We start from the raw sequence: 13,943 nt of genomic DNA, 5'->3' as shown, positions 1-13,943 counted from the left end.
TACGACCCTGGCCAATGACACTGTACTAGTACTATTCTCTGAAAGCCTAAGCGTATTACAAACTATGCTAGATACCCTACTTGTATTTAATACTAAATGGAACCTAAAACTAAATATTAACAAAACAAAGATGGTAGTATTTAAAAAAGGTGAAAACGTAAAACCAGAAGAAGAAAAACCTTGACATACAAGAGCACGATCTAGAAATTGTTGACCCATTCAGTTATCTTGAGGTTTGCATGTTTTACATTATAATGGTAACTTCAACGAAGCCTAAAACATGATATGTAATTAAGGCAGAAAAGCAATTGCTGCTCTGTTGGGTGAAATGGCGAACTACTATTTAAACACAGAAACCCTAGTAGGTGTGGGGCATCAACAAAGCCAATAGTGATGAAAGTGTATACGTGCAATTCTGTAAACGTATTTTTAATATTAGGCGTGAAATATGAAGGTATGTTATGATCTAGGTGGAGTCTACCCCGTATATCGTTATTATTAGGACTATCTATAAAATTAATAATTCTCTGCCTCATTGTAGCATCCCCTCCCCACCCCAAACGCCCGCCAAAAAACTCTTGCTAGTATAACTATTTCATATGTACGGGTAATCTTTGTGGATGGAATATTTCGCAGCCCTGTCGTAAATATGCAACGACAACAACATTGGTGACCAAAACATGAACAGTTCTGTAACCCAAAGCTAGACGTTTTTATCATTTATGCAATTATTATTTTTATTATTATTATTTTTTTTATCAAAAGGGCGTCTGTTTCTTGAAATACTTCTTCCAGGTTTATGGGAGGTTATACTAGCAGTACATATTTTGCCTCGGACGATCGATTTATTGACAGCACAGGGGCGCTTCATTGATGAAACTGCATGATGAATATTAACCACGTATTATGATTAGCTGTGACGACGTCACGACAAAAGATGGCCGCCGATGCGATCACAGTGGCTGGATTTACCACGGACAACAAGTGTTTCACGTCGCGATTCAGCTATCAAATATAAGTGTCGGACATGATTAGATACAAACTTCTACCTCGAAAAAGGATACCTTAGTACGATGTCCCTTCTCTGTGTTTGTGGTACGTATTACTACAATATGCAAATTCTGACGTACGATAATTTTCTGAAATCCCGGGGAAATACTATTCGATTTCACTGTCACTTTTCACTTGCAGTCACGAGTATTTTTTTACTTTTGTGTACGTTCCTATTGTTTGATGTTTTTCACGGGTGAATTGACAGCAATGTGGCTAATATGTTTTTTATCTGTTTGTATTTTTCAGTGAAAAGGGCTCGTCTTGCGGGGACTGACGGTAAGATATTAATATTATATATATCACACATCATGCTAACGATATTGACGTTATCACACACCGAACATGTTCGTTTGGGATTTATACTTGTGACATTTTTTTGTTTCGTTTGTTATGTCTAAAGCGCAGTGCAGTGTACTGTAACCATGAGAACAGTCTTGCCCCGGCGTTTGTTTGTGAGGCCCTAATGAGGTGATATTAGGATAAGGCCAAGATACAATATATATATATATATATAGATAGACACATATATATACACACACATATATATGTAAGCTGAACACTGTCTGATAGCCCAATTTGGTTCAACAGCATAATTAACAGAACGACTTTCCTTCGGCACTGTCACTAACCCCTAACCCTAACTCTATTTATGATAAGTATTTATAATGTTCTTTATATGTGACAGTGCCATAGGAAAGTCCTGCCTAATTAACAATTACCTATAATATGTAATATATTACTTTGGATTATATTTGTGGAGTATAAATTATTTATAAATGTATTCCAAAACATTAGGAACAGTCTTGACTGGATCTACATTTATTTATCATAAAACATATATCTGAGCATCTTAAAACCAACACTGGTCAACACTATCCCAGAGTATATCCAAGATGCATTTTATAGTGATATAAGATTTTTTTTTTTTTAAATTGTGAATTTATCAATGTATACAGGGCTTCTAGATTATGGTAGCCCCACTCCCATGGCTAGTGATATGCAATGTTGGGCTAGTAAATAATTACTAATGCCATCCACGACAGCTAGTGAAATGTTTTCGGTTAAATGTTGCAGTTAAGTCTATATTGTAAATATGAACATCCTGCCCCCACCCGCAAATGTTAGTATTTTTAAGCTAAATCTCCCTCTTTAGGTTACATGTCTTATTATTACTATTATTTAGTAAAAATTGTATTAACTTAAAGTAAAATAGGGCTAGTAAAATTTTAATCGTGGCTAATAATTTTGTAAATCACTGATCCCATGGCTAGTGGATTTTATAAAAATTCTAGAAGCCCTAGTGTAGCAGGCACAACTTTTTTTTATAAAATCACATAGCGTAACGAAACAATATTATACTAAATTTGTGACTGTTAAAGTGTTCTACATCGATGAATTCACAAAAAAAAAAAATGACAGACAATTTTTATAATTACAAACAACACTTCTATTTTGTTAAAATACACAACAATTACTTTCTAAAGTCCTTACCATATTTTGTTTTATGTAATGACATCATATTCTGAGGTTTTTCTCGGCTGTCATTGTACATGGCCAAATTAGCCAAATGCCAATTTTTATTAAAAGTGGCTACAACATTTAGTTTTTGGTTAATAAAATATTCCTTAAATTGACCATATTTTAATAATTTTCAAGGAAATACTCAACATACAGTTACATGTACATATATCTAAACGTTGGCAAAATCTAAAGTTGTTCCAGTGTACATAAGCCCTGGTTTATCAAAGGATAACATTCAGTTTTTAATTGATGTCAGGGGGTGGGGGATGAATGGTGCAATTGACCCAGATATAAAATAAATAGATTATATTTATGCTTTAAACATTTGAATTTCCAAAGTGTTTTGGAAAGTATATCTCATATAAAGTAAAGTCTCCCCCCCCCCCCCCCCGATTTGTGTCTGACAAAGCAATGAGAAACAAACATTCAACATGTAAACAAGTTTAGTTTTATAGATTCATACTCTCCAGGGCTTCTAGATTATGGTAGCCCCTCTCCCATGGCTAGTGATATTCAATGTTGGGCTAGTAAATAACTACAATTGCCATGCCCAATGGCTAGTGAAAAACCAGTTGTCACATGCTGCATTTAAGTTTATTTTCTAATGTAAATATGAATAATCTGCCCCCACCTCAACCCCCAATCTTAGTGTTTTTAATCTCTATCTCCCTCTTTGGGCAACATTATGAACATATATCCATTATTACTATTAGTGAAATTGTATTAAGTAAAGTAGAGATAGTGAATTTTTAATCATGGCTAGTAGATTTTTTAAATCACTGATCCCATGGCTAGTGGATTTTGTAAAAATTCTAGAAGCCCTGCTCTCCTTGTGTAATAAATGTAAATTGGTGAACTATAATCATGCATAACCACTATGAATTTAGAATGTTTTTGTGTATATTTTGTTGTTGTCAACACTGATTTACATTAATTACAGGTGCATGTACAGGGGATATTTTGGGGATTCAAACACACCCCTGCTCCAAGCAAATTTTCTTTCTTTAAATATATTTACTGAGATAGCATGACTGAAACCCCTCCCCCACCCACCCACTATTTTTGTCCAGCTCATACCCTGTATTACACATAAAATTTTAAACGAGGTCAGGGAAATCTACATGTCATCTCTTAATCAGGTGTAAATGTGCTCAAGTGGTGTCATTAAACAAAAACTAATTTTAACTTCAGTCCAGTATGCCTACCAACAAAGTTGAGTGACAAGACAGAAGATATAGATACATTGACGAGACTAGTCCAGCAGTATTTAACATGTCCACCATTTAGCTTTACATTATTTTACATGGAATTGTCTGATGGGCTAGGTCTACATGTAAATTCAATGTGCTTAGTAAATCTACACATGCCATGTTGGTTGGAACATGACCACAGTATACAATACATTTATTACCCATATTATTTACAATAAATGGTTACATAAATATCGTATTTTCCCACTCTATCGTTATGGCATGGATCATGAGTCATTAATAATACATTTAAAAACTGTTATGGCACATGTCTCACATCACTATAGTTACTACAGCAGCTGCTAGCTTGCGACATTCCCGGCTAGTCATTTAAGAACAAGTTTTCATTAAAATAATTAAAACATAAGTATAATATTTATTTGATTACTTTTAGGGATAAACTGTCATTCTGTCATAGTCAGGGTTATATCTTATGTGTTTTGAATGGTGCAGTGATAGCCCCTGGCCGTTGGTGGGCCCATTGGGCTATTTCTCACTGGCTTATCAAAGGCCGTGGTATGTACTACCCTGTCTGTGGGATGGTGCAAAGATCCCTTGCTGCTAATCGAAAACAGTAGCCCATGAAGTGGCGACAGCAGGTTTCCTCTTTCAATATCTGTGTGGTCCTTAACCATATGTCTGACACCATATAACCGTAAATAAAATGTGTTGAGTGTGTCATTAAATAAAACATTTCTTTCTTTGATAGCCCTCAGAAGCAGAACTTGTTCTGAAGAGTTCATCAGTGCAGGGGAGCTAACCTATTTTTAGTCATGTCCTTTTCAGCATCACTGCAATTGACGTCGCTCTCGCTTAAAAAAAAAATAATCCCATACTTGTTTCATAAATTCTGTATGGCACTCCCGCAAGTTCAATAATCTATATACATATTTGTATGTAATTGCCAAATGTAACAATAGTGTGTGTCATCAGCAGACAATATTTCGAAATCTGAGGTAACCGGAAGTCGGTTCAGATGGTTTTTACCTACGTAACCAACTGTTCGGTTACATGAATTGTATTTGCATAACCCGTGGGTTACCTGATCGGTTACCTCAAAATTACGTTAAAATTATATTTTAAATACATAATTTTTAGCTCAAACATAAAGTTAAAACAAAATAGAAAATGAATGAATGAATGTTTAATGACACCCCAGCACAAAAATACACATCAGCTATTGGGTGTCACAAATGGTAAGAAAACATTTAAAAAAACAGTTTTTTTAATGCTTGCTAAAGTTAACAATATTGTAAAAGGACTAAATATCAACCCCAGTACTAAAACAAAGTAGATACATTTAGAAGAAAAATGCCCATTCCCTGGTCCCTCCGAAGAATAACATATAAAACTCACTGGTGCAAGATTAGACTAATAAAAAATATCTTTGCTACTTTCATTTTATCGATGGTACATGTACTTCTATACTACAGTGACATTCCAAATGTTTGTTTTTAAAGCTCATTATACGATGTGAGTATTTTATGTCTAATGTATTTTCTACAATGTGGCCATCCCCAACGGTCTGTGCACATATCTTTAACATGTTTGGCTCGACTCTATACTGAGCATTTAGTTTAGACGTCGCAAGTTACAACTGTTGCAATATAACGTTGTCTTCTGGTTTGCTGCACATCAAGTATCTAAAAATCAGTCTAAAACATTTGTTGGAATACTAGGAGTATGTCTTGCTGAATCAACTTCCTGTAATTGTGAAGTTTACAAGTTTTACTTTCTGAACGTCTACAGGTCACAGCTTAACAGATTTGCGGTTCTCGTAAATTTAATTTTGTGTAACCAACACGCGAACAGAACGGTGGTTCGCATGAAATATTGTGTGCTGTGTCATGAATACAGGATGGAGATTTAGCTTCTATGCACCACTGTGCCTGGCCCCATCAACTCTAGTGCATTGGCCTCCCCCTCCCCTCCCCCTCCCCCTCCCCAAAGTGGCAGGATATAGCCCAGTGGTAAAGCACTCGCCTGATGCATGGTCGGTCCAGGATCAATCCCCGTCAGTGAGTCTATTGGTGTATTTCTTGATCCAGCCAGTGCTGTTGTTGTATCATCCTGTCTGTTGATTGCAGCAAATGTCCTGCTATTAGTGCTAATGGGAAAACAATAGCCCATGGCATGTCACCAGCAGATGTCCTCGCTCATCGAGTCATTATCTGGGTATTCCGATGCCATATAACCATAAATTAAAATGTTTTTTTAGAGCATCATTTAATAAAATACTTCTTCCTTCCTTCCACAGTTAAACTGAATGTAATAGAGATTATTTATTATACAAGATGGTGTATTTTATAATAACGAGTGAAAACGATGAATTGTCACGTAACTTCATAATGAATAAAGTTAAAATTCATATTAAAAAGAAAAATGTAAAGAAAAGTGTAAAGAAAAATGCTAGAACAGCCTATTTATACACCTTGACTTGCTTTGTCTCTGAAGTAATCGTTAATGCAGTACAAAGAGACTAAAGCCTTGAAAGGTAGAACTGTGCGTGTATAGTAAACTAGTCTGGGAGTGGCAGTCCTCTTTATGGCAATGCAAGAGGGATGAACTCTCCAGTAAAGGATTTCCTTGGAAGTGGCTGTCCTCCTATAGACAGGCACTAGATAAATATTGATGGAATCATTCACTATTTTGTCAGATACCCATTTGACTCTGCATTGTGCAGAGATACGGCCCTGATCTTGTATTGCAGTTTTGTAGTTTAGATTACCGTGGATATTCCATCAGTTGCCTAAAAACCTGTATCAGAAAAGATTTAACCTATACCGTTTTATAAATATATATATTTTTAATTTACACTGAGCTTCAAAAAAAAGTTATTTCAGATGGTATGGGTTTACAATTTAATCAATTAATATGTTTTTATTTGAATTTTATATTTACATGCCAATTATTTGACTTTTGGAATAATCCCTGTAGTAATGGAAAATTTCATTGCTAGTGCGAGTTAAAACTACAAGATAAAATTTGATTTTGTTCCAGAATAAAATACTAGTAAGCTAATTAAATAGGATTAATTTGTGCCATAACATTTAATAATGTCAAAAAGTAGGTCTACCAGATAATTATGGCTTACCCAGTCCATTCCAATAAGCTGATTACTTTAAAAGACAATTCAAGTGTCTGCAATACGTTTTGAGCTATATTTGTTCACAGCCCCAGACCAAAATTGTAGAAGCTGAGACTGAGTCTGGTCAGTCCGGCGCTGTCAAAATATAGAACATGTTCTATAATATCGTCTTTGCCATATCTGTATTTCGTGCCAGCAGAGATGCGGTGTGATTTGTCACATTGGTCATACGATTCAGTTTCAGTGTGTTTCTTTTTTAACTGGTACCATACTCGCCAGACTCTAAAATCGATGGTCACCCAACAGACTACCTTTGTAAAATCTTTAGTCACCCTTAACCAATAAAGGTTGCCACATGCATAGTCTAAGCTTGGACTGGGGAAGTAACGTTGTTGCTTCCCAAAATGACATCATTTTACACTTGTTATTACACATGTGCTTCATATGATTTTTATTAACTCTGTTGTGTTGAACCATGTGGATAATAACATATAGCTATCCCCACCACTAGTTGTTAACATCTTTTGACACCTACTCTGGATGTTGCTGGCACATTGGTCTATTGGACAACTACAAAAAAGTAAAGTAAAGTTTGTTTTATTTTTATCTTATCATCGGCTATTGGACCTCAAACATATGGTCATTCTGACACTGTTTTTTTTAGAGGAAACCCGCTGTCGTCAATTAAGCTACTCTTTTTACAACAGGCAGCAAGGGATCTTTTATTTGTGCTTCACACAGGCAGGATAGTACAAACCATGGTCTTTGTTGAACCAGTTATGGATCACTGGTCGGTGCAAGTGGTTTGCACCTACCCATTAAGCCTTGCAAAGCACTCATTCAGGGTTTGGAGTCGGTATCTGGATTAAAAATCCCATGCCTCAACTGGGATCCGAAACCCAGTACCTGCTAGCCTGTAGACCGATGGCCTAACCACGACGCCACCGAGGCCGGTGGACAACTACAAGTAATTGTCATCATGTTGACTGAAATTTGAAAAACAAATTTGGCATGGGTGGGAAGATTAAGGATGGTAGAGTGGAACTAAATTTATGTATTTTAAATCAACCGTGACAGTATGATGATTCCTAGCAGTGGTAAGATGTCGTGAATTAAATAAGCTGTTCACGGAAACAACAATAAATGTAAAGTGACATTTCTCTTAGAGATTTTCTCATTGGCCGTAATCACTCCATAATTTGTAACATATATTGTAATGTATGTCTCAAGTCAGTCAGATCAGGTCATTGCACATTTCTGTTAGGACCGTTCAGTTTATCCAAAACCACTCAAGATATTACACCACTGGTATCCAGGACTTGAAATTAACAAAGGAAGGCAGAATATGTCGCTCAAAATGCACAATATGCTTTCTGCTAAAAAGAATTTCACAAGCAGCTTTGCTTTCTATCTTATTTTTTGCATTATTCTACAGTTATTTTCAATTTCTCATGTTTTTTTAATTTGTGCTGAACAAAATGACATTAGTGCATGTATAAGCCTAATAAGGAGTCTAATTTTGAGACTAATAGCTTCTCAGTTTCTGACATTTGCTGTCAAATTAAAATATAAGAAGTATAGCTTGCTTCCCACGCCAAAAAACTAATAAAGAATTTAAAGCTTTGATTATCCTGATGTAGTCTGGCTGGAAACGATTCCCTTTCTTTGATTAATTAATAAATTAATGACTGATTATAAGTGAAAATTGATCGTTTGACATACCTTGCCATTTAAGTGATGAACCAGTATATCACACTCTGCCTCCCTGTTCATCACTCCCATGATGCTAGTTGAAGAAGAGTAATTTTGAACTCCTCTTAGAATGTGAATTTTAAAAGTTCTACAAAAGGATTCATTACCAAATCTCAATATGGTAAAAAAAATATAAAAAAAATAGGGGTAGGACGTAGCCCAGTGGTAAAGTGCTCACCTGATGCGTGGTCAGTCTAGGATCGATCCCCGTTGATGGGCCCATTGGGCTATTTCTCTTTCCAGTCAGTGCACCACGACTGGTATATTGAAGGCTGTAGTATCAGGGAGAGTTATCTTGGCATTCTGTGGGTCTGAGGATTGGCCCCTTCCCAAACAAAAGTGGTGCTGAAAATCCCCCCCCCCCCCCCAAAAAAAAAAAAAAAAAAAAAAATGTCACAGTGGCCTACTGGTGTACCCAGGCTTTCTGTCAGACGGTAAAATGGGTATGGTGCCATACCCAAATATTTTGGCAGATTTTATTTTTGTAAGTTAACTTTTTGATAAAATTAATTATTCTTATCATTACTGTATGATTTTCTTAACCCTAACCCTAAACGTAACCCATTTTCTTTCTTGGGGAGGCCTTCCATACCTCCTGTTGACTGTGTTTGCATTTAATTCCATAGTGCCGTACCCACAAATTTATTTCTGGCAGAAGAACTGGTACCTACTGCCTTGGAATACTGTACGTTCCCTTTCTTAAAGCTGCATCCCCTCCCTAAAACAAATCTTGCCTCCACCCTTGTTTTGTATAAATTTGATTCATCTTATAGTAACCCTGTACATAGGTACTTTCAATGTGCTTTTGTGATTGAATAAAAGGAAGAAAAATTAATCATTGACTATTATAGCATTAGCTAAATTGAATCATTGACTATTATATTATTAACAATTGTATTAACAATTGCAGCATGCAATGAGTAAAGCTCTGATTTCTAACAGAAATGAATCACTCTGTCTGTGGTGAATGTCATTTCCTGAATGACCATCAATGATTAATCAGCTGGAAGATTGTTTGAAATACATTAAGCATACATTCGTGTGGTTTAAAATCTGTAGACATATACAATGTATTCAGTTAGTGAATTTTGAATAGCTCTGATTTGCATACAGTGTATTTTTATATGTGACCTATATATTGTAAACAACATCGTGATGAAGGAAATCGAAGAATGGCGTGTCACAGGAACAAAACAGAAGTTGATAATCTATTCTGAATATTAAAAACACTGGATGTAGCCCAGTGGTAAAGCACTCACCTGATGTGCGGTCAGTCTATAGGATGAGCCCATTGCGCGCTATTTGTAGTCCTATCCTGTCTGTGGAATGAAAGAAAGAAATGTTTTATTTAACGACGCACTCAACACATTTTATTGACGGTTATATGGCGTCAGACATATGGTTAAGGACCACACAGATTTTGAGAGGAAACCCACTGTCGCCACTACATGGGCTACTCTTTCCAATTAGCAGCAAGGGATCTTTTATTTGCGCTTCCCACAGGCAGGATAGCACAAACCATGGCCTTTGTTGAACCAGTTATGGATCACTGGTTGGTGCGAGTGGTTTACACCTACCCATAGGGCCTTGCGGAGCACTCACTCAGGGTTTGGAGTCGGTATCTGGATTAAAAATCCCATGCCTCGACTGGGATCCGAACCCAGTATATACAGACCTGTCAACCCTCCCGGATTCCGCGGGAGTCTCCCGGTATTTGAGCAAATCTCCTTTCTCCTGTGCTGGAGACAGTTTCTCCTGTTAAATGACATTTTTGTAAGCATAAAAAAAAAATCGATCCTCTTTTGTCAAAATAACATAAGGGAAGTAACTCTACCTTTTTTTTCTCATTCGGAAAATGTCGACTACTTTCGTTTTCTGAGAATGTAACAGGCCGAATTGTCCCGACTGTTTCACCTTTGCCGAAGTGAGAATTGTGGGATAGCCTATTTATATTGTTAAAAAAGCACATGGAGTTTATAAAATGACGTGTTATTATAATGTTTGTTGTCATCGTAATGGCTACGAAGCGTGTTGCCGCTAATTCAACAGGCTGTGTATTGACATTCAGTGTTGCATAAAACAAAACAAAAAAATATCCAATTTAGTTCTAATAACACCTCTGAATTGTAAAATGTCTTCCCACTGGATTACATAATGCAACTATGACGAATCATAACTGCCAAACTCCGAGTTGACAGCGATACACACGATGCATGTTAAAATCACATGTCACAGCAAGACAACGAAAAGACCAATTAGCTGTATAAACATACTTGTGTCAGTTAATTTTGTATGTTTGTGCAGTAAAATGTTGGTTATAAGGGTACTCTTCAAGAAATTATTTTTGTACAATTAAAAAATGTTGTGTTTGACATTGACATAAAGCTACTCACGGAAATGGGTATAATTCCGGTATATTTCACACGATGTCCGTAATGAGGTTTTACTTATGATTAATGAAAATACAATGTTTATTGCATCATTATAATGATTTTAAATAAGTACCAAGCCACCGTTCCTCATTATAGTAAAAACTTAATATTAATTTATAAGATTTATATAAATTTGTCTTTGGTACTTAGGTACACTAACCACAAATGATAATGTAACGCAACCTGTAAGGCTGTAAGTGTAATACCGTAAATGTACTAATTAAATTTTTTATCTCTTGTTCATGTTCTTAACATTTTTGGATAAAATATTATTATTTTTTTAAATATGTATTAAATCATAATAATATTTAAACTTTAAAAAAAAAAAAAAAAAAAAAAAAGTTTTTAATTTAAAAAAAAATATTTAAATGCCAAGATCTAAGGTTAAGAAGTATATATGACATTATATAGTATTCATATAACTTATTGTAATAATGTTTTTTTTAAATCTTGTGATTTTGGGTTAAATTGTGTGAATTTAAAAAATCTCCTGCTTTTTGACAAAATCTCCTGCTTTTTCAACACACACCTCCTGCTTTCTCTTGACTAAAGGTTGACAGGTCTGTATATACCAGCCTGTAGACTGAAGGCCTAACCACTATGCCACCGAGGCCGGTGTCTGTGGAATGGTGCATATAAAAGATCCACTGCTACTAATGGAAAAATAGCCTAACCAGCCTAGGTGGTGTAGTTGTTATAAGCTATGAGACATACGGCTGATAGGTACATGGTTCACTTTCCGGAACCGGCTCCCACCCAGAGCGAGTTTTAAACGACTCAGTGGGTTGGTGTAAGACCACTACACCGACTCTCTCACTAACCACTAACTCACTCTCCTGGACAGACAGCCCAAATAGCTGGTGTGTGTGCCCAGGACAGTGTGCTTGAACCTTAATTGGCTATAAGCACGAAAATAAGTATAAATGAAATGGATTGTAAAATGTAGCGGGTTTCCTCTCTAAGACTATAGATCAAAATTACCAAATGTTTAACATCACGTAGCCTTTGATATTATAATGTGATTAAACAAAACAAACTTAAACGTTTTAACTTTGTTTTTCTTTATCTTATGTTGTTCTATAATGTGTTTCGTCACAAGTCTCCAAGTACAATTCGGAGCAGACCAGGTTGAATAAGTTCAGAAACATGTGGTGTATGTAATTATCTAGTATTGATTTGACAACATATTGTTCAGTACAGCCATTGTATGTATTGTTGCACAAATGTAACTTTCTGATCTCTGCCAAATCAAATCTATATGTACACGTACTTTTACTTCCATCAACATATAAAGTTTGTTTTGTTTACTGACACCACTAGAGCACATTGATTAATTAATCATGTCAACCATTTGGCAATTTTGACATATAGTATTATAAAAGAAAGCCGCTACATTGTTTTTTATTAGTAGCATAGCAGATAGCACAGCCTTTGATATACCAGTCGTGGTGCACTGGCTGGAACGAGAAATAGCCCAATGGTCCACCAACAGAGGAAACCCACAACATTTTACCATTAGTATTAAGGGATCTTTTATATGCACTTTCCAACAGACAGGAAAGTGCATACATACATGTATGCACATAAATGCACACAACAAACACATACACAGAGACCCATACACAGAGACACATACACAGATACATACACATATCCACCACATTTACACACACGCAGGGCCCAAATTTAACAGGCCATGCCTCATTTTGCATATTTAGTTAGTAATTGGTCATCATTTTCAAACATGACTCCTGAAACATTTCACACTTATTTATTTTAAATGGATGAATCACCAAACTGAAGATTCTTTCCCCATTTTTTTTTTTTTTTTGCAATTAGCGACAAACGAATTTGCCTTGTTGTCCTGTCTTCTGGCCATAATACCCCCCCCACCCAACCTCCAAATCTCCATTGGTCTAAGACAAATGGCCTTGCCCTCTTATTTGCCAATTCAAAATACATGCGCACGCATGCATGTGCACACACACACACACACACAAACACACACACACACTTTAACTTGAATGTATATCTTTCTTCCCTTTTTTGTTTTTCTCACCATGGCACATCTGAGATTACCTACCAGCCTTGGTGGCGTCGTAGTTAGGCCATCGGTCTACAGGCTGGTAGGTACTGGGTTCGGATCTCAGTCAAGGCATGAGATTTTTAATCCAGATACCGACTCCAAACCCTGAGTGAGTGTTCCGCAAGGCTCAATGGGTAGGTGTAAACCACTTGCACCGACCAGTGATCCATAACTGGTTCAACAAAGGCCATGGTTTGTGCTATCCTGCCTGTGGGAAGTGCAAATAAAAGATCCCTTGCTGCCTGTCATAAAAGAGTAGCCTGTGAGGCAACAGCAGGTTTTCTCTAAACAACAGTATCAGAATGACCATATGTTTGACGTCCAATAGCCGATGATAAGATCAAAAGATTAATGTGCTCTAGTGGTGTTGTTAAATAAAACAAACAAACTTTACTTTCTTCTCTTTTTCGTTTTTCTCACCATGGCACATCTGAGATCACCTAGCTGTTTAAGGTAGCTGAAGAGGATGAGTGCAAGTTGGTGAAAGCTGTGTGTGTGTGTGTGTGTGTGTATGTGTGTGTGTGTGTGTGTGATGGATATGTTTCCACGCGATTCGTGTGGGCTGGCCGGATAGAATGTTCTTACATGGTGATCAATAACCAGCGTTAAACATCTCCACAACAAGTCTGTCCACCTGAATATAAACTAGTAACATCAGAGCTATAGTGTAGGGGTCCACCCCCTAACCAGTGCTAAATATCTCTTTCACAGTAATTATCGCCATGTGCATGTAAACTGTAATGAGGGGGTTGGCTTCCTTC

The 13,943-nt window shown here is 36.4% G+C and overlaps 1 protein-coding gene across 7 annotated transcripts in view; it reads left to right on the top strand.

Moving 5' to 3' along the window:
* The first annotated feature begins 955 nt into the window (after window positions 1-955).
* LOC121384461 (protein unc-13 homolog B-like) overlaps window positions 956-13,943 on the top strand; it is a 254,702-nt gene continuing 241,714 nt past the window's right edge. For all 7 annotated transcript variants that reach the window (XM_041514890.1, XM_041514875.1, XM_041514902.1 and 4 more), the window contains exons 1-2: window positions 956-1,095; window positions 1,300-1,329. In XM_041514890.1, coding sequence (XP_041370824.1) covers window positions 1,074-1,095; window positions 1,300-1,329 — 52 coding nt within the window. In that variant the 5' untranslated portion in view covers window positions 956-1,073. The remainder of the gene's footprint in view (window positions 1,096-1,299; window positions 1,330-13,943) is intronic.

The sequence above is a fragment of the Gigantopelta aegis genome, chromosome 2 (genome assembly GCF_016097555.1).
Source record: "Gigantopelta aegis isolate Gae_Host chromosome 2, Gae_host_genome, whole genome shotgun sequence".
Lineage (NCBI taxonomy): Eukaryota > Metazoa > Mollusca > Gastropoda > Neomphalida > Peltospiridae > Gigantopelta > Gigantopelta aegis.
This window is presented reverse-complemented; position numbering and strand designations above follow the sequence as displayed.